The 22,977-nt window shown below is 53.3% G+C and overlaps 6 protein-coding genes across 6 annotated transcripts; 2 read left to right on the forward strand and 4 right to left on the reverse strand.

Annotated features, from left to right (window-relative positions):
• Positions 1 to 97: 97 nt before the first annotated feature.
• On the reverse strand, positions 98 to 895 carry JN550_006509 (uncharacterized protein; the record flags this gene model as incomplete). The annotated part of the gene is made up of 1 exon (XM_049318256.1): positions 98 to 895. The coding sequence occupies one exon, from the start codon at positions 893 to 895 to the stop codon at positions 98 to 100; it is 798 nt and encodes a 265-aa protein (XP_049171397.1).
• Positions 896 to 1,450: 555 nt separating this feature from the next.
• Positions 1,451 to 2,373, reverse strand: JN550_006510 (uncharacterized protein; the record flags this gene model as incomplete). Its single annotated transcript, XM_049318257.1, has 2 exons — positions 1,451 to 2,050; positions 2,110 to 2,373. 2 exons carry the CDS (start codon positions 2,371 to 2,373, stop codon positions 1,451 to 1,453), a joined length of 864 nt encoding a protein of 287 aa, XP_049171398.1.
• A 950-nt stretch (positions 2,374 to 3,323) lies between these two features.
• Positions 3,324 to 4,742, forward strand: JN550_006511 (uncharacterized protein; the record flags this gene model as incomplete). Its single annotated transcript, XM_049318258.1, has 2 exons — positions 3,324 to 4,526; positions 4,581 to 4,742. The coding sequence occupies 2 exons, from the start codon at positions 3,324 to 3,326 to the stop codon at positions 4,740 to 4,742; spliced, it is 1,365 nt and encodes a 454-aa protein (XP_049171399.1).
• Positions 4,743 to 5,603: 861 nt separating this feature from the next.
• JN550_006512 (uncharacterized protein) lies at positions 5,604 to 5,924 on the reverse strand (the record flags this gene model as incomplete). Its single annotated transcript, XM_049318259.1, has 1 exon — positions 5,604 to 5,924. The coding sequence occupies one exon, from the start codon at positions 5,922 to 5,924 to the stop codon at positions 5,604 to 5,606; it is 321 nt and encodes a 106-aa protein (XP_049171400.1).
• Positions 5,925 to 8,182: 2,258 nt separating this feature from the next.
• On the forward strand, positions 8,183 to 9,758 carry JN550_006513 (uncharacterized protein; the record flags this gene model as incomplete). Its single annotated transcript, XM_049318260.1, has 4 exons — positions 8,183 to 8,410; positions 8,470 to 8,951; positions 9,007 to 9,145; positions 9,198 to 9,758. The coding sequence occupies 4 exons, from the start codon at positions 8,183 to 8,185 to the stop codon at positions 9,756 to 9,758; spliced, it is 1,410 nt and encodes a 469-aa protein (XP_049171401.1).
• A 9,664-nt stretch (positions 9,759 to 19,422) lies between these two features.
• Positions 19,423 to 22,562, reverse strand: JN550_006514 (uncharacterized protein; the record flags this gene model as incomplete). Its single annotated transcript, XM_049318261.1, has 2 exons — positions 19,423 to 19,723; positions 19,801 to 22,562. The coding sequence occupies 2 exons, from the start codon at positions 22,560 to 22,562 to the stop codon at positions 19,423 to 19,425; spliced, it is 3,063 nt and encodes a 1,020-aa protein (XP_049171402.1).
• Between the last annotated feature and the right edge of the window lie 415 nt (positions 22,563 to 22,977).

Genomic DNA, 22,977 nt, shown 5'->3' on the forward strand with positions numbered 1-22,977 from the left:
GGGGTATCATAGAATTCTAACGTAAATATTTCCAAGGCGCCGAAGCCATATTCAGGCTCGCCCAAAGCAACTATGCCAATGCTGATGTACCAACAACTCAAACTCTGACCACTGCCTTGTTCGTCTGCTTCGACTTCAGCGCGGCGTGTCGTCTCGCGTGCATCTTGACATCTTTCTCGTGGTACGGGTTGTACAGCATGTTGCATTCTGCGCATTCCTCAAACTGCTTCTCAGTTAAGGACAGACTCAGGGTGGTCTGGGTCGTGTGTTTCGACTTGAGTCTCCTGGCGCCACCATGCTTCTCGGCTTCCGACTTGCCGACTTCCCTGCCTCGCTTTCGGTTGAGGGAAGTGGAGTTGGTAGGCTGTAGGACCATGCTGCCCGCATTCAGCTCCTCTTGCTGGGGTTCGTTTGACTTGTCCCGGGCGACTTCGTGTTTCTTCTGCTCGGGACTTTCTGAGCGGTGGAGAGGCTTGGTCGTCAATCTTCTGGGTTTCTTGCGACTGGCCTCGACCACTGGGGGGGAAGACGGAGGAGTCGAGGAGGGAATGACGGGCCCGGATGACATGGCGCATGGCGACGAGGAGGTGGCGGAGGAGGGCGATCGGACCTTGAAGTAGCTCAAGATGGTACCTTTCTTGGGCACCGGAGCGGAAGGAAGAGCGGTAGGCGGTGGCATTTGCGCCTGGATTGGGACACGAGTGAGAGGCTGTGGCGACGATTCGGTCTCGATAGCCCGTTCTGCGGCAGGGTTGGAAGCGTCCATCCTCACAGGGGCTGTATCTGTTCGGCGTTTCTTCGTAGGTGGCTCTGCGCAGGCGGCCATATTATCGCGCTTGCTGTATGTGCGGAGGGGAGGCCTTGAACCTCGAGCACCTCGTGCTGGTCTCTCCATGGTGATCGCGATGGTGCTGAAAGGGCGAGGAGGCGAGTGAATACACCTGGTCCAAGCCGACAACGGTTGGAATAGTATCGAGATACAACCTGCCTTTGAACAGTGCGGAGAATATCGACTAGGTGCTCAGTTTGGTGTGCACCGGGCTGTCTCTATGGCCTCCGCGTCCGAAAGGCACCTGAGGTTAAAGAGTGTCGCGTCTGGGGCTCTCTGGGATACGGCCCAGGGCTCCGAGGTTGGTGGACGCGTCTTGTCGGGCCTGAGACGCGTCGGACTCCTGGAGTTAGTGGGATGGTATGGTGGGGCTAGGAGTACGCGCTGCAGGGGCGCTGGGGGGGCCAGTAACAGTAGCCTGTACACGGCGGCCAGTGGACGCCTGCAGCTCTGGGCTGGTCCACTGAGCGGTTCAGCAACCACGTCAGGGTGGGGCCCAGTGCCCAGCTGTAGAAAGTTGAAGCTGTCGGGGTCACCAGCAGCTTAGCTCACGGTTATGTAGGTACGGCACATGAACGAGAGCAGAGAAGGAAATATGCAATGCAATTGGTGTCCGGGACCTCAAGTCGGTGCAGCGATGCGCTTTCGTAAGGTGCTGTCGTTTCCGCCATCTTTGGGCTGCAGCAACACGGGCTCTTTCCCTTCCTCTGCAGCCTGGCCAACATCGTCGTCCTGGCCTTCGCCCTCGCCCTTGTTCTCGTCGTCGCCAATGACCCACGTCTTGACAATCTGCCGCACCTCCTTCATGTCGCGCTGCTTCTTGTCGCCCTCGGCCATGCGCCAGCTGTAGGCCTGGTACACGGCGACCTCGGCGATCGCTACCACGATGCTGCCCCCGAGCGTCAGGAACAGCCGCGCCGTCGTGCTCCACCAGCGCGCCACCATCCAGATGGCCGCGGCGCACCCGGCAATGCTGACCAGGAAGTTCACGATCAGTGTCACCTGCTTCTGCACCTCCCCGTGTGATATCTGGTCCTCGCCCCAGTCCGACTGCCGGCTCGGCCTGTTCGCTTCGGCAAAGGAGTCGGCCATGGACATGGGCGCCGTCGGGAATCGCTGCGCAAAGGTTTCGCGCGTCGAGGACGCTTTCAGCATGCGCTCGTAGGATCGCTCTTCTTCGTCGCGGCGTAGTCGTGCCATGAGCTGCTTATACTCTTCCGACTGCCAAACGGTTAGCAAGCGCCGAGCGCGGAGACGGACGAGATGAAGCATTTGCATACCGGTTCAGGTTTTGGCGGAGGTGGCGGAACGTAGATTGTCGCGCCGCGTAGAAGACCTTCCAACGAGTGATTTTGATGGCCCTCAGCCTTCAGGCGTCTCCATATGTCGATGATCTGCCCGTGGGAGATCGGGTTTCCCACTGTAGCATCTTGCAAGGAGCTTTCATCCGGCGGTGTTGCTGGATGCGGCGCTGATGGCCCTGACTCCTGCGTCATGTCAAGCTCCTCCAGTTGCTGCACGGCCTCCACTATGGAGGTCGTCATGGCGAGTAAGACCATAATTGGGTTGGTGTAAAAAGGTATCAACGCCTTGCGTCAACAAAGCCAGAGACCGGTCTGCTCGAGGCAGCGAAGATACGCTTCATGGGATGCCTTGAGACGCACTCAAGCCACAAGAACGCCGCTGGGCCTTTTTTTGGCATGTCCCCAGTCCACCCCACCGGGACGGCCGCTCGCTCCAATCACCACTCTGGGCCTCCGGGAGCCGGCAACTCCTACAAAGGAAGCAAAGGAAGGGGATTATACACGTTCAAGTTGGCGGATGCACAACCGGTTCTTCTCGTCCATGGCTGGTTCTCAGTTTCCAAGGACGGTCTTTCTTGGACGTATGACAGCCGCATTGTAATGATATCCATTATTGACTCGTCCACTTTGCCTGCACACAGGTAGATAGCGACCGATATACTGCTGTACAAGCGAAAGCTATTTGCCTCGCCCAGCTACTCACTCGAGTCACCACACGTCCGATCAGAGTAATGGGTGCAGAGCTCTCTGTAGCAGCGACTGATCACTATAGTCGTCGTTGGTAGATAAATGAGTTCATGCGGATGAAGGGCAGGTAGCAGGCATGCAGGTACTGAGTACCTACCCTAGTAACTTGAGCGCGCTGTGCCACAGGATCGGCGTGAACCGGGGCCCCCGCGGGCCCAGCCAACCAGCAGGCCCAGCAGGCCCAGCAGGCCGAGGTCGCGCCACAGCGAGACCAGCTAGCTCCAATGGGCCAGGGTCTTTTTCGTCCGGTCGGGTCATCATTGAGTGAGGCTCGTGAATTTTTTCGAGAGACGTCCCCAAGCCCGCGCCATCCAGTTGCGACGCGACCTCGCACGAGACCGACGCACGCCGAAGACTCGCAGCGCCGGTGCCGATGAACTCTACACCGTAACCGGGACCTTTGCAGACTTAATTGGGTCCCAGGACAGACCCCATCCGACAACATGCACCTGCGCCCGGGGGCTTCGCTGCTCGCGGAGAGCCGAGCTGCCGCCGTCCGTCGGCCCTCGATACTCTCGCCCCCGTCAGACTGCCGCAGAGCCGCCTCGCTGCACCTCAGGATACGCCACCAGAGAGCCGCCTACCACAACTCGCCGAGACGCTCCTCGGCATGGGGCGCCGCCGTCCAGGTCGCCGGCAACATCGTGTCCAATGCCGTCTCGAGAGCCACCTCCAAGGCCGACAGCATGCAGATCGACCCGCTGCGCATCGTCGCCAAGGAGATGAAGTTCTTGACGGGGAACATCCGCCAGCTGCTGGGATCCGGCCACCCCTCGTTGGACAAGGTGGCCAAATACTACACCCAGGCCGAGGGAAAACACGTCCGGCCCATGATCGTGCTGCTCATGTCCAGGGCCACGGCCCTGTGCCCCAAGGCGCCCCAGCTCCCACCTGCCGACACCACTGAGAGGATCAACACGTCCATATCGCCATTGGACATCCTGAGTGATGCCAACCCCTCGACGCCCCTGACCGATTTCTCTTCCGACCCGCAGTCGACTGAGAGCGATATTCTTCCTTCCCAACGGCGGCTTGCTGAGATCACCGAACTGATCCACACGGCCTCGTTACTCCACGACGACGTTATAGATCATTCTGTCGCAAGGCGCGGCTCGCCGTCTGCGAACCTGGAGTTCGGAAACAAGATGGCCGTTTTGGCCGGGGACTTCCTGCTCGGGCGTGCCTCGGTAGCCCTGGCAAGACTGCGAAACGCCGAGGTCGTGGAGCTTCTGGCCACCGTAATCGCTAACCTGGTCGAGGGCGAGTTCATGCAGCTGAAGAATACGGCGCGCGATGAGCGCAACCCCAAGTGGTCCGAGGAGACCATGACGTACTATCTCCAAAAGACGTACCTGAAGACGGCCAGTCTGATCTCCAAGTCGTGTAGGGCATCTGCCCTGCTAGGCCGCGCCGACGCCACAACGGTAGAGGCAGCCTACGCCTATGGCAAGAATCTCGGTCTGGCTTTCCAGCTGGTGGACGACATGCTGGACTACACTAGGAATGAGAAGGATCTAGGAAAGCCGGCTGGCGCGGACTTGGAGCTGGGTCTCGCAACCGCCCCATTGCTCTTCGCTTGGAAGACGAACCCGGAGCTGGGCTCCTTGGTGGGTCGAAAATTCGAAAGAGAAGGCGACGCTGAGAGGGTAAGGCAATTTCTTGTCACATAACTCACCACGCAGCTAGGCTAACGGCAACAGGCCCGAGAGTTGGTGCTTCAAAGCGACGGCATAGAACAGACCCGCGCCCTGGCCGAGGATTACTCGCAGCAAGCCATTGCTGCGCTCAACACCTTTCCTGACAGCGACGCCAAGGATGGCCTCATCGAGATGGCCATGAAGACGTTGAAGCGGCAAAAGTAGATTCGCTGGTACAAAGCGCAAACTGAAGCAAGTTCGAGTCACTAATCAAAAAGAACACAAAGACAAGACCAACCAACACGTGTATCATCACGGATTTCGCAGGCGACCAGCTCCCACATAGAGTGGCCACGAAAGAGGCGGTCAAGTGTACACTCCTGTAAACGGGGCATTATCGGGGTAGGGGCATGGTATTCTGTCATCATGAGGCCAACACAAAGAGGCCAGCATCTTGGTTGTCACTGTATCATTATGTACAAATCCTTGTATAACACGCGCATGACGGGCATATAGACGATGTAGAGGCTACTACCAAACTCAGCTATGAGATGGCGATCTTACGCATTGCAATCCATTCGCGGCGACAGGCGAGGTTTATTACCAGGTGAATTGGTATCAATCATAACATAAGCCGCGATGCCTGAGAGGAAGGGCCGTTTCGGTTTCGGTTCCCATTGGGTATTCTCGGTGCGATATTACCAACTTGCGAAGTTATTCATCCGCCGATCGCCCATTGAAGATACTTCGCTAGTCCGCCGTGAAGACAACCGCTCCAATGAACCCGATGACCACCTATATCCCTTACACCCACAAGCATCGCAATGTTTCTCTTTACTGATCTTGGCAGTATAGCGATAACAAGGGGCTCTACATCGTACTTCAAGTCAGCCAGGGATTTCACGTACTAGCTCGCTCGGGGGGTCGACCTACCAACGCCGTGACCTGACAGCAAATCTTGACACCAGGACATTGATCCAATTGGTTATCACCTATCAAGATCCAACGTCAACGATATATTCTCTCACGGGACTCTACGCTTCAAGGGCACCTGCGTCTCCCCAGACGGAAGAGCTCCGGAGCGGTTCACTTACAGACGAGGCCGTTAATATCATTAGGGTTCAGCTTATATCCGTATACCGCAGCCAGGAACACCACCAACGGCTGGTCGCCCGCCAGGGTCCCGCGGCAGCACTGCAGCTCGCCGCCGTTGACGGCCGCGCACTCGGGCGACGGCCTGGGCGTCCACAACAGCTTCGGCGGCGGCGCGTTGCCGACGTTGCCCACCAGCGACAGGAGGCCCCCGAGCAGCGGGTTAGACGTCAGGTCCACCAAGCCCGCCACGGGTGTCGCGAGGACCGGGAGTATATTTAGGAGGAAGACGGACAGAAGTGTGAGGATATGCATCGTCGCCGTTCTGTGTCAGTGCGTTTGTCGATACTGGCGCTCTGGGCTCGGTCTACGTTAAGGGGGGGGGCCAGCTTTGAGAATTTATCAACCCGGTTTCTCAGCACGACCCAAGGACGCAGGCACGCGTAGCCACACTATTCTATCCATCAACAATATATTTTTCTACACGAGAAAAATACGCGCTGGCGCACCGGTCAGCATGGTGGATTTCTCATCACTCTCACCATCACGCCCAGCCGAGCAAGCCACTGCAACGCTAGTTGCTACTCGGGACGGAAAAGCCAGACGCTAAATCGCTGGTGTGCTGTAGGCACTTTAGCGAGTGTGTCGATCCCATTTTCCATGCCCATGTGTGCGTGTTCTGCAGAGATTCTGGAAAGTCTTGCCGAACCTTCTTCGGCCGGGCCTTGGTTGTCTCCCTCTTTTTTGCCATCGCTCTCCCGCTGACGCCTGACTCACGGCTTTTCCTCTTTCTGGCTCGTCAGGGTAGGACGTAGGACTTGTGGTCGCCGAGGCGCTGAGGTGCCTAGGCCGAAAAGAAAAGCTACCATCTCGTGTTGCACGGATCTGAATATGTGGGAGGCGGAATATATAGGTCAGAGCGAATATTGACGAAAGCCTTCCCGCCCGAGCCGGACCAACCACACGCTGCGGGCGTCCGCCTCAGGGTCAGATTCTAGAGTTGTTGCACAACGGCGTGACTGACGGGTCTCACAAACGAACGGCATGCGAGATCGATAGGGGACTCGCGCTGCGCGCGTGGACGATGCATGTCCCAAGTTGCCCCCAGCTAGTTGTCTTGCATTAGTGTTCCGGTGTAGGGGGGCTTTCTGTGGCTTGGCTACTTCCCGTCCATGACCCTTGCCCGGTATTTATTGACTCGTCGTCACATAGAAGGCTATTGCCAGCGGTTCAGGCAATATTGCGGCAGTCCATTGGTGCTATCGTATCCCACAATTCCGTCCTCCTGCCCCGTGTCTGTGACTCGGTGGCATAACGCAACCTTATTTGAAGTACGACCTATGACCACCGACCAATGCCGCCTCTCCAGCCCGCCCTCCTTGGCCTAGCAAAAGTGTGAGTTCAGGTTCAGCTTGTGCACCCCAGTTTACCCGCAGTATGCTGCATGTCATAGGCTCCCGGACTGAAGAAGCAGCATCCTCGGCGTTGGGTTCCTGGTGCGTCAGAGCAGGCACCCAGGATCCTACTTAGTAGATCAGCCACTCAATCTGAACTACCATGGCTCAATACCGATTGGTCCATGATGGCAGCCATTAATATCATGAATCCTAGAAATCATCTCTGCCAGACGAAGCCCCGTTGAAATACCTCCCGTGAGCATTGAACTTCGGTATAGAACACTGGTCGGGACGAGATATGGATGTCGATTAGCAACGTTGCAACCACCGGCCGGCGAGCGTGGACAGCTTCATTTTTCTGCCTGAGAAGGGAGCGGCGCGTTGGGTCGTGACTTGACTCAGCAGATTCTCGGCCGAAGCTAGCATGCAGCGTGCTACAACCATTTACAACTTGCCCGGCCCGATCACCTGGGAACGCCCGACGCCGTGGGCAGAGAGGGCGTGCACTGCGTGACGCCAGGCTCGCATCGGAAGAGCCAGATCCGTGGCTACAACAGTTACACATGGTTCGTCGTCCGAAGAACCGAGCCACGTCTACAACCGATAACATGGTGACTCGGCTGCTGCTGGGGCGTCAGGTTGAACTCCCTCATCCCAGTCAGACCCATAAGAACTAGCTGAATCCCCGAAGCTACCAGGGTCGTACCGCCGTATTGAGTAACTGAAGGAAGACTCCATGATCTGCTACCACTAGACTAGTGTGTAACGCCGTGACTAGTTCTTTGGACAGTCCTCTTCCTGCCTGGCTCAATCCAGTATTATCCTCCCGCACCGTACTTTCTTTCCTTCTGGAAAGATCGCACAGCAAATTCGATATGGTCAAGATCCATAATGGATGAACTTTGCACTTTGCTTTTCGGCTTACCAAGGATCCAGTACGGGTGCTACATCGGACGACTGACATGAACTTTGCTTTATACCATCACCAAAAGATCGACTGCTGCTCTGCCCCAAATCTCGGACTTTACGCCTCACTGAGACTTGCCGACGTGCGATGTTAAGCAGAAGCCTCCCAACGCATGTTGTTCAATTTCAAGCTATCCATAGACAGCAATTGGTGATGGCTCTACTGTCCAAGCCTTGACCAGCTTAGCACTTCTCAAGTCTTGTCTCAGTATGGCTTTATTAGGCTATATGACGCCGCTCGTGCTAGTGGCCACGTATATTGCCATCCCGACGATTATTGTATTGAATCTAGTCCGCCGTCTATTTTCAACACACGCATTACATTCCAGTCTACCATGGGCAGGTGTCGGCGCTCACCACAACTCAATCAGTCTAGCTCGAGCCAATCTGAATAGCTTCTTTAACCTGCAGGCTTTGCTCGACGAAGGCTATGAAAAGGTGCGCCTGTTACAGAACGTTCCTCTACCACTAATTACATAACTAATGGTCGTAAACAGTACTCGAAAAATAATAGGCCTTATGTGCTCCCCTACTTCGTCAATGGGCCGCAGGTCATTCTCCCATCCTCTGACATCCGCTGGCTGCTTGACCAGCCAGACTCTCGTCTGAGCCAGGAGCATGTGAACAGACAATTCCTCGAAGCGGACTATACTTTTCTGCATGCCAATCTAGTGAAAGACCCAGTTCATCCGGATATCATCAAGTATGAACTCACGAAACAGATCGGCTCTTTCGTGGAAGACATAGTTGACGAAGTCGAGCTCTGCCTACGTGATACGTGGGGTACGGATACGGAGAATTGGCGAGAGGTCCGATTGTACGATACAATGCTAGAGGCCATCGCTCGCATGTCAACCCGCGTCTTCATCGGTCTGCCATTATGCCGGGATCCGGAGTTCATCACGACGTGTCGCTCATTCAATAGGAATGTCGCCCTTAGTGCTGCTGCATTAAGCGCCTTGCCGGCTTTCTTGAAACCGTGAGCCTGGACACCACTTCTACTGTGATTCGCCAATTACTGACGTACGGCCTAGTCTATTTGCCCCTTTCGTTACATTCTACGACTATATTCAATATCTGCGGTGCTCGCGGTTCGTCATGCCTCTTATCAAGAAGCGACTAGACCAGATTACTTCTAAGGAGAAGTTACCCCTGTTTGGCTCAAATCCTCCAGTAGGTCTACCTGCTCGTCATTTCACCGTCTACCATTTCTGACAACCTTTAGAACGACTATGTGCAATGGGCAATCAACCATGCCTTAGCCAAGCCAACACCAAATCCAATGGACTTAGATCCCCGGGTCATCGCTTGCCGATTCTCTGTCCTTTGCTTCGCAGCCATTCAGTCATCAGTCATCACCATCACCAACACACTGTTTGACGTCGCTGCTTCTCTAAACTGCGAAAAGGCTTTGACTACAATGCGTGAAGAGGTAGCACGTGAGATATTCGAAGGCGGCGCATGCACCAAAGCCTCCTTGGCACGTATGACACATGTGGACTCTGCGCTACGCGAGAGCCTCCGTCTCAACGGATTCATTGAAAGGGGTATTATGAAGATGGTTGTTGCACCGGAAGGGGTCACTCTGCCAGATGGCTCCCATATACCATACGGTGTCAAGGTCGGTATATCCGGCTACAGCGTGCACCATGACGAGGAAAACTACACCGATGCCACGACCTACAACGCATTCAGGTTCGCGGGAACAGATGGCGGGAAGCCTTCTGCGCTCGTGAGCACCAGTGAGAAGTTCATGGGCTTCAGCCACGGCTCGCACGCTTGGTAAGTTCTCATCTCGTCAGAGAGTTCTAACGGAGCCTCACGGAGTATAATCGAGAAGTTAACTATTATGCAGCCCAGGCAGATTTTTCGCCTCGAATCAACTGAAGATCAGTTTAGCTCATATTGCAATGCATTACGAGATCGAACCTATCCCCAAGCGACCTGTGAATATGTGGTTTTTTGGACATATAGCACCTCCCCTCAACGAGACCTTGCGAGTCCGACGGAGGAAATCTTGACCCGCTATGGATTACCCGTTCCTCTTATCGTTCCCTTCTGCGATGTTGCGATGACCAACAGATCCTGCCAAATCTACAAAGAGAGCTCATCCGACGTCCGCCTGAGCACGTTGCTTCTAAAATAGGGAGAAAGCCCCGTTTGGCGTAGCTTGGATACTTCGGTTCGGTTATACAGAATCGCCTTGGCATGTGGTGTAGATATCATCAGATATAGACTGCTGAGTAGACTTCAGGGCACGAGTTCATTATCTATTATCAATGATAACGTGTCTTGACAAGACTGGCACGAAATATGTTATTCATGATGCTATCGCATTGTCTCGTGCAGCTTTTACTTTCTTCTTTTCTTTTTCTTTTTCCTTTCTTGTGGGTGGGTGAGTGGGTGGAAGAGAAGGGGGGTTTACCCAAGTTGCGTCAACTAATGTTGGGTTGCCCATCTAGCATGAGATGTGTTACGGGTAATAAACTTATGCAAATAAGATATAGGAAGTATTCTCATGCATCCATTACCGATAATGACGGTCAGATATCAAATAGTGCGACTCTGCACCCATGGGCGTTTTTTGCCGTTAGAGCCCACTCGCCAGCCCAGTTTGGGTCATCTCGACTCTCAATTCTCTCATATCTCAAGGCAAGTTTGATAATAACGTAAGCTACCTCCGCTAAAACCTTCTGTTGCCCTAGACATCCTCGTGGTCCATTACTAAAGGGTAGGTACTCCCAGGGTCTTGGTTTGATGTGGTCCCACCGGTCGGGACGAAATGATTCTACACCGTCCCCGAAGACTTTAGGGTCGCGATGCAGACCGTAGAAAAGTGTGATAATTCTGGAATTTTTAGGGACAAAAATAGGAGCACATCCATCTGGTCCACCGCCCCGTGGTAGAGCGGTATCTCGGAGAGAAGTCCGTCCAGATGTGGCGAAAATAGGATAAAGTCGAAGACCTTTCGCGAAAATTAATGAAGAAAGCGACGGGTTTACCAGCACGACTTACTTTCTTTTAGAATGTTCTGTAAAAATGACATACCCTCTAAACAGTCTGTAGTGATTTTCGAAATAGCTGTTCCCGCAACTTCTTCCCTTAGACGCGTCCAGATGTCCCCGTGGCGTGAGAGCAAGAATATTGTGTTCGTTGCCAAAGTCGATGTAGTCTCCTGCATACACATAATCGATTGAAGAAGTTGAGAACGAATTAAGTACCTATCGTTGGTGTGATCGGTGAGAATGCCCGCCATTCCAAAAGTGTGGTGTGCGTTTTGGACAGCGATATCAGCTGGCGGCACTTTCAGGTCGTCTTGACTATTTTGACCTGATGCCAGACTTACGTAGTGGTCCAGGAAGGAATGTGCCGTTTGGCAATTTCTGTCAAAGGCTGGACTCGGGATGTTGCGGCTAACAACCCCGAAAAAAACGCGTACTATTAGCCAACTGAGAGCACCGTGGAAGGCATCAAGGAATTGCGATGAACTGATTGGAGGAGCTTTCCCGCAAAGCTGTGATATACTACTTAGTCTTTTACCTAGTAGGAACTCCCCGCTCATATCTAAGAACTAAATATGATTATCGTCAGTGAAGATTCAAACGCAACATTACCTGAAAGCACTTACGAAATGGTAAAATAAGGGGGCTAAATCAACGGATATACCAGGCTGTATTTTCTCATCGAGCAATGTGTCCAGGGATTGGCCCAAGGAAGTTAAATTGATGATGTGTGTTCCAGTGAACGAATTTCCCACCATATCTCGCAACACTTGCCAGTCGTGCCTGTCGGTATTGATCAGGCCGCGTCCACAGAACGGCTCAAGAGCTTGTTCTCTAGCTGGTGCAACGCCCCATTCCTGCCAGTTCGATTCATACACCGTTCTAAAGTTCTCTGGGTCTATAGTATGAAACACATCTTGTGCTACGGAGTTGACTACGTAGGTTTTACCCAGTGTCGTGTGCCGGTTTGCGAGTGCTGGTAGAATGCAAACCTTTATCTCAGTGGGAGGCAAATGCAAAGCAGATGAGTGACTGAAAGACGAGAAAAGTTGGGAGCATTCAGGCTTGACTTCGTTGATATGCTTTATACTTGGCATGAACCCTACATTGGCTCGGTGTTTGGTCTAGTAACTGCTACCTTGCACCCATGTGCGCTCTTGCATGTCATTTTTAGTTCTCCTTTCCACTGTCGTTTATCCCTACTGTTCAGGGTCACTATGTCTTGAGAAAACCGAGCGAGAACATACGATGCCTCCATCATAGCTTTCTGTTGCCCTAGGCATGCTCGATTACCTCCACCAAATCCCAAGTACTCCCATTGTGCGGGCTTGATTGCATCCCAGCGCTCAGGTCTAAAGGTCTCTACATCTTCCCCGAATACATCTGGGTTGCGGTGTAATGCATAATAACCCATCACTACAGTCGAGCCTTTCGGAATAAATATGGGAAGATCATTATTAGGACCCCCTCCGACAGGAAGCTTCGCATCTCGTAGTGCTACTCGACCTAGAAGTGCGAAAATAGGATAAAGCCGTAGTGCTACCATTAGATAATCAATAAGAATCTATCGCTATGAAAAGAATGTAAACTTACTCTCATGCAAGATATTCTTGGTCAATCGGGACGACAGAAGACTTTCTGGCAGAAGCGCATCTTCGGGTTGACCGGCGAACTCAGCACGAAGCTGCTCCCAGTACTGAGGGTGCCGTGCCAAGAGATGCAGTGCATTAGTAAGAAGTTCGGATGTTGTATCTTGCGCTGCCATCATCGCTTGGATAACTTGACTCCTGATTAGTATAGCATCGTTCGTCTGAGCAGATAATCCCTGTATCAAACTCTTGTTATTTAGAGGAGCGCGATCTGACAACGCTTGGTTGATATAGTAGTCAATAAACTTGTGAGCCGCAGCACATGTTTTGACATATCCTCTGTGTGGTACGAAGTTCCAAAGTCGACCGAGGATTACCCTAAACATGCTATAAACCAGGGCGCCATGGAATGATTTCACAAACTCATCCGCCGTCAATGGTGCGCCCGTCGACTGCTGCAAAGGATGGACACCCAGGACGAAATGCAAGGCTAAATTGAGAAACTTCCCGTCAGAATTAGCGAACAAACGAATCGCCATGTTCCTGGAGTGAGCCTACCATGACATAAAGAAGAGGTTGCAAATCCACGGTGGAGCCATCATTTGGTAATTGGTTTAGAAGATTAGAAGCTTCTTCCCTGATAGTAGAGAAATCTCGGATGTTGGCTGAATCAAATGACGGCTTTAGGAGCTTTCTAGACAGGTTCCATGTGTCTCCATCAGTCGTAATAAATCCCTTCCCGCAGAAGTACTCCATGCCAGGAAGTCTCATGGGTTCCACGCCAAAGTCTTTCGACACGTTTATTTCTCGGATGTTCTCCGTAGCAATTGTGCAGACCGTGGGCAGAGTGACCCAAGAGCGAGTTCGGTACGTATGGCCATATTTTCGGTGTAATTGGTACAAAAATGGTATATTCGCGTACATCTTCATTTGGAAGTCAAATCCAAAGAAAGGCTCGGTAGATTGGTGTTGGACTGGTTGTCCGCAGCCATGGCTTTGTTCAGCCCCGATTCTTTGGCGTTGGCGCTGATAAAGGAAGAATGCCAGCAGTCCAAGACCCAGAAGTAGAGAGTTGCTTAGGTAACACATCGTTTGCATTAGAGAATCGTTCAAATCGGAGGTTCAAAGTGAGGACGAAGGCCAAAGTGAAATGGTGTAAATCGGGGCAGGTGAGCAGGGAAGCAGATCGAGGGTCTTTTTCGAAACGGAAATCGAAGTTCGGGTTGGGAAGACCACCGAGGGCGCCCGTGCGTCCCATTTTTGTTTGTGCATGATCCTGGATCACTTCTTCACTGGTCTCGCTTGCTGCGCCGTGAGACGTTGGCTTGGTCTGGATATGCAACAAACCCCAACGAATTTCTTTTCGGTTGCATGGCACACGCAGTGTGATTACTCGCAAGTCTCCTCAACGTTCGTCTTTTGCACACTAGGCGGAGCGTTAGACGATTGCGTTATTTGGCGACGAATCATTTGCGGTAGATAAGTCTTGTAACGTCTGGCTGCACGCGAATTTACCACGTAAGGGTAGAGCGTTGCGTCTGCTAGCAGTGTATTTGACTCTAGACCACAGCTGTAACTCCTACCAATCAATTTCCCTTGCTAGCTCCCTGACTTGAGTCGCTGAATATTTACCCTCCTCTCGATTGAAGTGTAGTTGAACTACATTGCGTCAGTCTTAAAAGTTTGGTGGAGTGGCATATTTATCAACAACTTCATTGAAAACAGGTTTCTTACCTTGGAAAAGCGTGTCACTAGTTTGGCAGCCCTCCTAGTACTCAAACATTGATTCTGATAGGATAGATAGCCCATATCTGCGATATAGAACAGTGGCCAACTCTTTCAACACTGATCCACCACAACGCCAGTTTGCAGCACATCACGGGCCAAATAGCCTTTTGATATATCACAAGATGCTGAGAAATAATTTTTACTGCCTTTGTGTGGTTTGAATATTTTGTGTAGTTGAAGGTCTTCACACCAGCATTATATCAGAGCTCCAATATAGAATTTCTCAAACCAAGGCATTGCCTCCATACCCTCAATGATCCATCTGACTTGTCAGGGTATCATGTCCAACCCGGGTCTTGTGGCAGTATTGCCCGCCGGCTACCTCATCCTCGATCCTAAAGTTCAATAATTCGAGCAAGCAGATCACCAGCGGCAGCACAACGCAAGTGCCCAAGACAATTGCCGCGGCATCAAGAGCCATAACCCCCACCAAACCCAATGCTGCTGTTCCATTAACCCAAATTGGATTTGCCCGTTTCAAAAAATTGAACCAAAATCCCGTGGTCTTCGCAGTGGCCCTCATGAAGGTGATGCTCAGCCAGTAAACCTCGAGCAATGCTGCAACTAGAAGGCATATGTAGAGCACAGTGACTATCGCCTTGCGATAGACGTGACATTTCCTGTGTGAGAGGAAGGGGGCGAGCCAAAACGTGTATCGCGGTTGAAAGTGACTCCCCAGTGATGTAGACATCGTCACATTTGACGCCGCTGATGTCTGGCTTCCCGGATTCACTGACTTCTCTTGGCCAACGATCAACGACTTCTGCGGCGATAGTGGATTGCCGCCGGTGCTGTTGCTTGCTGGAGCCTTATCCCATATAACTGTCGTCCAGGTTGTCGCAAGAAATAGCAGTAGAAGCCAGCATCTGGTGTGAAGGAGCGGTTCATAGACATAGCGGTCGATGCCGCGAATACTAGCCTGATAGAGTAGTGAGGTCATGGCCATCACAATGTAGGATGGGACACGTATTCCTAGCCACCTCAGCGCACGAGCAGAGCTTTCAGCTGAAGCCATCCGCTTGTTTCGGCTGCATGAATATCGAGCGTGGGCGCTCAGAGTCGAAAAGCACTTGGGAATAGAGCAGGAACAGCCGCTGTGCTTTCGCACATTATGTAGGCAATTGAAGTATTCTCCACTTCTGCCACTGGCTAGTAATGATTCGGCTGTCAATAAGTATAGAAGGTTTGCGAGATCACGATTAGGTAGATAGCACATCCAAAAAATATTATGCTCAAAGCGGTTCCTGTGGATTACCGAGAAGTATTGGCGTTCGACAGAATACGGCTGGTCGTCTGACTCTTCTACAGTAAGGCAAGGCAGTGGAGAGTGTCGTCCTTTCTCATTGCCAATAACAGTCAGCATAGTGGCCCCATCAGGTTGACAGGAGAACCACCAAAAAATAACTAAAGGTGGTTCAGGTCAGAACTGCACTTGGCGCAGGCAGACATGTGTTGGGAGCTGCCAAGAACCAGGTTTTAGCCGAGCCACGACACAGAGTACTGTGAAGAGAGAGCCTCGTCAGAGTTTGTTTACGTCTTAACGCCTGGCCTTTATATGTATGTGTGCGCAAGGATTGACGTCTTGTCCTGGGCCCTGGAAGCAACGCTGGCTTTAGATTGGGTATGGATGATGAACGGCCGTGCAGTAAAGAGATCGTCTCTGGTACATGCGATCCTGGTGTCGGAATTGCAATCCAGATTCTAGAACGTGGGAGATGAGCAAACCTTAGCCAACAGATCGACTGCTGTTCCGACACGTCCCCGGTTGCCAGCAGCGCGGGAGCCGGGCGACCAGGCGGGCGCGACGTCATTGGGCCTGCGCTAAAAATGCAGCTGGCTGGGGTTTCACCAGCGGCCCAGTAACCCCACCGGCCAGACAGATGCTCCCCCAAGCCCCCGAGGCGCCGCTAACGCAGGGACCCAGGGGCGCCGGGGCGCTAGGGGCAGTAGGGCGCTAGCTGGGCGGGAGCTGGAGCGGATTGGGTCAGCACCGGGGCTCAGCTGTCTTGGCCAGCTCCCCGCGCTACGGTGTAGAGCGTACCGGTCGCTTAGCGCATCCCCCTAGCAACCGATCCCAAGTCAACAAAAAGCCGATGGCTGGGCGACGATGACCAGAAAATCAAGAGGCTAGACCAATGACACATGCACACTCTGCCCATCATTGATCCATTGTTTCTGCATGTCGGCCTCATAGTCCAATAAGTCAAACGCAGATACCTACTCCCAGCCACCGATCCGAGAGCAGCGCATCAGTCGAGGCTGCCTGCTGCATCCACCACACACCGCACGCTTGAAGAGCCATACTCGGTATCCTCTTCTCTTCATACATCGTCAACGTACTGTTGGAGGGAACATACTGTCAATCAATCAATCTACTTGCCTAAGTGTCCAGCCCACCTGAGCAGCCATCACCTCCTCCTCATCCGCTCACCAGACTAATCTTCACTCACACTCACTCACTCACCCAATCCCTTCCATACACCTCTCTCTCAACCTCTCTCTCATATCTCTTCCCACCATCACCAGACCCATCTCAACCCTGGGAATATCTGACAAACAGGAAACGATCCGATCGCGGTAATCGACCGTCCTTCCTCTGATACTTATACTCGCCTCACCGAGACGTCATCCATTCCGTCGAGTGTCGCCGTCAGCGCGCGCATTCCAACCCACCGCCAGCAGGCGCAACCTCCATTCCATCTACTGTTGCAGTCCGCTACCAGCGACACCCGACCGTCGCTCCGACCAAGCGGAGGACGGGAGAGGGTTCAAACCGAATCGAGAGCGCTCGGGGAACTGAGCAGCGGTGGAAAGAGAACGGGGTCAGCACATAGACACCTACAGCAATGGCTGAAAGGTTTCAAGTCGGATGGTATCGTAAGTGTCACTTCTGTATCTCTTCCGCCGCCGTGCTGTCGAACGACTGGGACCAGAGATCCAGTCTAGCTTGCCAGACAACGCTAACCCGTGCTTTATAGGATGGATACCGTTCTTGGGATACCACCATGTCTTGATGATACTCATCGCAATCTCCATCATCTTGCTTTGTACGTTTACGCCAACATTCCAACGCCGCTGGTATGCACACGCTAACATGATGCCACAGCGCTTCTACTGGCAGGATGCTCTTCCTCCTCACCCTTAATACCCGACATCTTCTTGTTGTCGCTATACTACCAAGACTACACGGCGGTGCCTGACACGGCGCAGGTCGACTACAATGGCTACCAGGCCATCAGCAACATCGTGGGCAGCGCACACCTGCAGGCGCGGGTGGGTTACTTCGGCATCTGTGTCAACCCCGACGGCGGCGCATGGCTGTGCTCGAACAACGCGACCGCACTCGCCAATGAGGTCTCGGTAGATCAGGACCCTCTGAACCTCATTTGGCTGGCGAGTCAGTTCAAGGACATGATTGTGTTCCCGTATCTGATCATCATTGCCATTATCTTCGCCTTCGTCTGCTTCCTGCTGCTCGCTACCTTCCCAGGCTGGCACGAGGAGGAGGACAGCGAGGGCTCCGAGCGTGAGATCAAGCCCTTCCCCTCGCGGCCCGTCAGCCAAATCGCCCTCGCCATCATCTTCATTGCCAGCATCTTCGTTCTCGTGTCTGTGCTGTGGCAGCACACGGCCTCCGTGGCGGCCTCGATCATAGCGCAAGATTTCGGTAACGGAAGCGTCCTGTCCGGCGTTGGTACGAGCGCCATGGTCTTGGGTTGGTTCAGCTTTACGCTTCTGATCATTGTGACCATCGGACTGCTGGTCATGATTCTGAGCATACGGGTACTGTCCCAATTGGCGGACTGATGAAGATGACAATGATGATGACGATGACGATGTTGGTGCACTTCTCGCGACTGATTCTCCGGGATCAGCATTTGCTGTTTGATAAAGGAAGATTGTATGGCCGAACGGGGCACGACAAGAACATAGACGGACGGAAGGTTCAGCCAGGATGAGGCGAGCCCTGAAGGAAATTGTATATGAAACGAAGCATGGCATCAAATGGAAACGGCATGATACGGCACACGAAATCTCTCGGTCCATCTCCAGGATGACGAAAGGAGGGAGATCGAGCGCCGATTGCGGTGGATGTAAACGAAATGCAGCATCTGGGACCGGAGTTAGCGCGAGAAAGATATAATACTTGTTTTGGTTTGGTTGGGCTTTTGCTGACTTTCAGCCGCATCTCGCAATGTCGATATTTGTTCATTCCCAATCCCAGGTTTCCACGGGAATTCTCCTATACCGGTGATTTAACGATGCGCGTGCGAGAACATATCTGATGAGTAGCCAAGCTGGGAACTGCTCAGTACTGGAGGTGCCGGTCCTGATGAGATGCAATTTGGTATATATGTATTTGGGTCTCGCTTCAATATAGACATGCTAGGGATATGGAAAATAGAGAATGGTTGAATTCTGAAATGTTGCCTGCATTTGAGGCTGCTCGTCCACCCCCACTCTGTTGCACGGAGAACGCGATGTTCAACTGGACTTTCCTTATACTTTGGGGCGACCACGACAGCATAGCGAAGAACAATGAGGAGGACAAATCAGTTGCTTAGTCACATCATAGAAACTCCAGTCACACTTAGAACATTCCCTGTGGTATTTACTACCTCGAAACGCCAGACGCCAATATGTCGTAATCAAGTTCCTTCGCACCATCCAAGCGGGTGGACAACCGTGCGACTTCTGTATATACTGAACGCATCGTCGCGCGTCTCTCTACACTCTAGACGTGATGTAGATATCATGCCTCGCCTTCGTGATTTATAGCGCATATGCGAGTTTTGCTTCGCGCTGGGGCCCACCGGCCCCTGTGGTTTGGTGGTCCTGCGACGGCGTGATGACGACGCGTCACCCTTGGTTGCGTATGCAGCGGCCCCACCTCGTTTCGAGCCAGCCGGAATGTGATAAGATATATACAGATTGGGAAACACCAGACCTTTGGGTCGGGGTTCTACGCCCGACTTATTCACAAGTCATTGCACGTCTCTATATCCTTCTACTGGCGGCCTCTGCCGCTATAGCCGCAGATTGGATTCGAGTACCCTTTTCACGGTTGCGATCAAGCAGTCGTCGGCCGCTTGAAGGGATGCGCCTCCGTGTTCAGCACCCAATCGTCGAGGCTGATGACATCGGGCGTGCTGTATAGGAGATAGAAGTACTTCAGGGTCTCGGCGAGCCAGAAGCTCTCCATCTCGTTGGACTTGGAGGAGCCCGGCGTCAGCACATCCTGGACCGCACTGTGGCCCGCCTCGGTCTGCGTGGCGGCGATGATGGACTCGAACATCCTCCAGCCCTTGTCCTGCCACGTCGTGTCGCCCGTGATGCGATACATGTACCAGACGGATTCGATGGCCTCGGGTCTGCGAGCGACCGACGTTAGTTCGGACGCCACCAAAAGGAAGAGGTAAGGGGTGCCAAAGGCCGATTTGTTACTTACCTAAGGATGTAGTGCCTGTGGTTGATGGTCACGAAGCCCCCGGGGATCTTCTCATTCTTAATTCGAGTCGCGATGTATTCCTCATGGCTAAGAGGTTTGTGCGGGTCCGGCTTCAAGGGATCCTCCTCGTCTTCATCGGTCAAGGGAATCTGGGCGTTCGTCTTCTTCACTGGTGCGCCGACCCTTCTAGTGCCGCCTGCAAGGTTGAAGTCCAACGAATCTTCGAGAACCAGCTTCTTTGTGGTCTTGGTCGGCGGTGAGTTGTCGTTCGAGCTGGTCTCAAGTTCCTCGTGGGGAGTAGTACCCAGGCCTCGCTTCAAAACTTCACTCTCTCTTTCAACCGTCGCTTTGGACACCTTGGTATCGGTCTCGCCGGCAGCAGGACTTTGGTGCATCGTGCTATCCCCACCGGAGGCTAGGGCAGCGTTCTCTTTGGCTTCGAGCGCTGCTTGTTCGGCAGCCTCCTTTTTCTTCTCCGCCTTTCGCTTGTAATAATCCTCAATCTGCACCTCGCGTGTGTTCCACAGAGGGTCCAGGTACTGGTGCCATAGGGTCTCGTTCCACTTGCAACTTCCTGCATTGGAGCATGGGACGACAGTAGCACCCTCGGGCATGATACCGGTCGGCATCGTTTCGTATGCCCAAACACATCCATCGGTGAGCTTCTTGCCAATCTCCACGTCCATGGGGTCATCGAAGATCTTGCCAGCCATGCCGAACATGCCACCGAGGAAACAGGTCAGGTGCGTCACTTCATACTCGGTCAGAGCATCCTCGAGCGGATTTCCCATCGTCGTCAGCTTCGCACTGAATAAGATATCACGGTCACCGGGGACCATGGGACGGTAAAGCAGCCACTTCTTGACAGCCTCTGCAACTTTCAGATGCATATCCCGATATTTGGATTCCAGTCCTCCCAACAGTAGGTACTGTTTGGGGAAGTACTCGTACGTTGAATCTTGGGAGCCGCCCATGCTGAACGAGTCTCTTCCCCATCCCCCGGAAGTGAGTCCCTGCGGATAACAGACTTCTGTGCCGAGTTCTGCGATGGTATAAGGCTCGGCTGTGACTTTCTCGATCATCATCTGCTGGTAGAGATCTGGAGCTGACGGGATCTCAGGTGCAGTTGGCTTCTGCTTGATGGCAGCTGCGCCAGTCTTCACTGTCAAGGGACGATCTTGCGGGTCCTCGTCATCATCATCAATCGCTGAGCGCGAGTTCAGAGACTTCGGCTTGCCGGCGCCTGTGCCACCTGTTTTGCCTACATGAGAAGAATCGGAGACCTTCTTGTTCATAGCCGAAGCTTTTGACTTCTGGCTGTATTCCCTACCCGTGTAGTCATCGGGAGTATCCATGACACTCTGAACCTTTTGGGCCTCTTCCTCACTAAGCCGAATTTCAGCATCTCTGGCAGCTGTCCTGTTGCAGCCTGTCGCATCCACGCTTTCCGGGAAGATGCCAGGAATTGCAGTCCCATTAGGCCTGCTTTGCCACTCCTCCAGGGCGTCAGTAATACGTGCAATAGCGTCATAGTACTTGTTCTCCTGGGTAAGCTGCGCCAGCCGCGTGAACTCCATCGACAACGAGCCCAATTCAGCGAGATTGGCACCGGCCGCTGCACGCCTCGGGCGTCCAGTAGACGACGGCCTCCAGCCGTAATACAGGATGGGCATGCGATTAGGGGTGTCGAAAACGCCCATGAGGATCTCCGCCAGCTCGACAGCCTTTTCGAGCAAGATTTGGTAGCCACCCTCGTGGCCGCCGCTCACATCATAGGCGCCGAGAAAGCCGCCCAAGTATCTGATTGTCGTCTCAAACACAGGTATCTCCATCCGCGAAGCCGTGGTGAAGTCGATCTTGGCAGCAGCCTGCACGGCCTCTTCGAATTCTTCCTTCATCCCCATGATCCACAGAGTATCGAGGGCATCTACCAAGGTGGCAGCCCATCCACAGAATGGATCACGGAATTTCTGGGTCACCGGCGACAATTCGTCGTGCATCCATGCATAGCTTCGGTAACCGTCCCATGCGCGCTTCATCTCGGACTTGACCTTGGCAAGGCGACCTTCACGCTGATCACGGGCCTCTGCGGTCTCCTGCTTGAATCCATGCTGCACCTTGGGGATCGCCTTCGGCTTGCCTGTCGGCAGAGAGATGATGGACTCGGGGGCAATGGTGAAAATCTCCGTAGGCTTTTGCCAATGTGCGGTGGTGGTAGTGGTTGTCGTCGCCCTTGTCTTTGTCTCGGCCGTAGTTTGCTTTTGCTGGCCATCCTGACGCAGCTTCTCTTGTTTCTCTAGCTCTGCCTGCTCCTCCCAGACCTGGTGTGGCGTCTTTCGATCGGGTATAACCACGACAGGTGCGTCGGCTGCCGTAGCGCTGTCTTCAGAGGGCAACTTGTCGACGGACGTTGGCTCGGGTTTGGATCGGGTCGTCGTGGGCAAGGTATAGTCGGCTTGGTCGCCATCAACAAAAGGTTCCTTCAAATCCGGTATCTTAATCTTCTCCGGCTCTTTCTCTTGGTCCTGGAGAGGTCTCTGCCCTTGCGGCCGTTTCCGTTGCAGGTCGAGTGTCTCGGGGAGGTGATCGGTGTTCCTCAGCGGTTCGGAAAGTGGTGCCTCGGACTTGGACTTGGCACCGGCGCCATAGTCGATTCTCATGGGCAGTCCTTCCCAGTCTGCATCTTGAGACATACGATACAGAAGAAGCAAGGCGACCGCAGTGATGATCAGATAAACCCGGTATCTGCGAAGTCGTAGCATGGCGGCGGTTGTGGTAGCTCCCGAGGCAGCGCCTCGAGTAGCTGTAGCACAAAGGAGAATGCGGACGAGAAGGAACACAGCACGTTCAGCGGTGAAGTGGGCTCGAATCTTCAAATCAGAGGTGATTATTGCATATTCAGCGCCAGAAATCTGTTTCCTGACCGGGTAAATCAATCAAGTCAAGCGGCATGTATGCACATCAAGCACAAGACAAGTGGCGACTTGATGGTGATGACGGACTACCCAAGACGGCCAAGAGGCCAGGAGCAGGATCGAAGCAACGCACGCACTGGAGGAAGACGTCAAGGGAGCCCGCGCGAGAAGAGCGAGCGAGGCAGGTGAATCTTGGCTGTCACAGAAGACGACGACGACCGTTCGCGAGTCGTGAGAATGTCAGCAGAGCTAGAAGGTGGCA

This window comes from Neoarthrinium moseri (genome assembly GCF_022829205.1).
Source record: "Neoarthrinium moseri strain CBS 164.80 chromosome Unknown scaffold23_Wmoseri_CBS_16480, whole genome shotgun sequence".
Classification (NCBI taxonomy): Eukaryota; Fungi; Ascomycota; class Sordariomycetes; order Amphisphaeriales; family Apiosporaceae; genus Neoarthrinium; species Neoarthrinium moseri.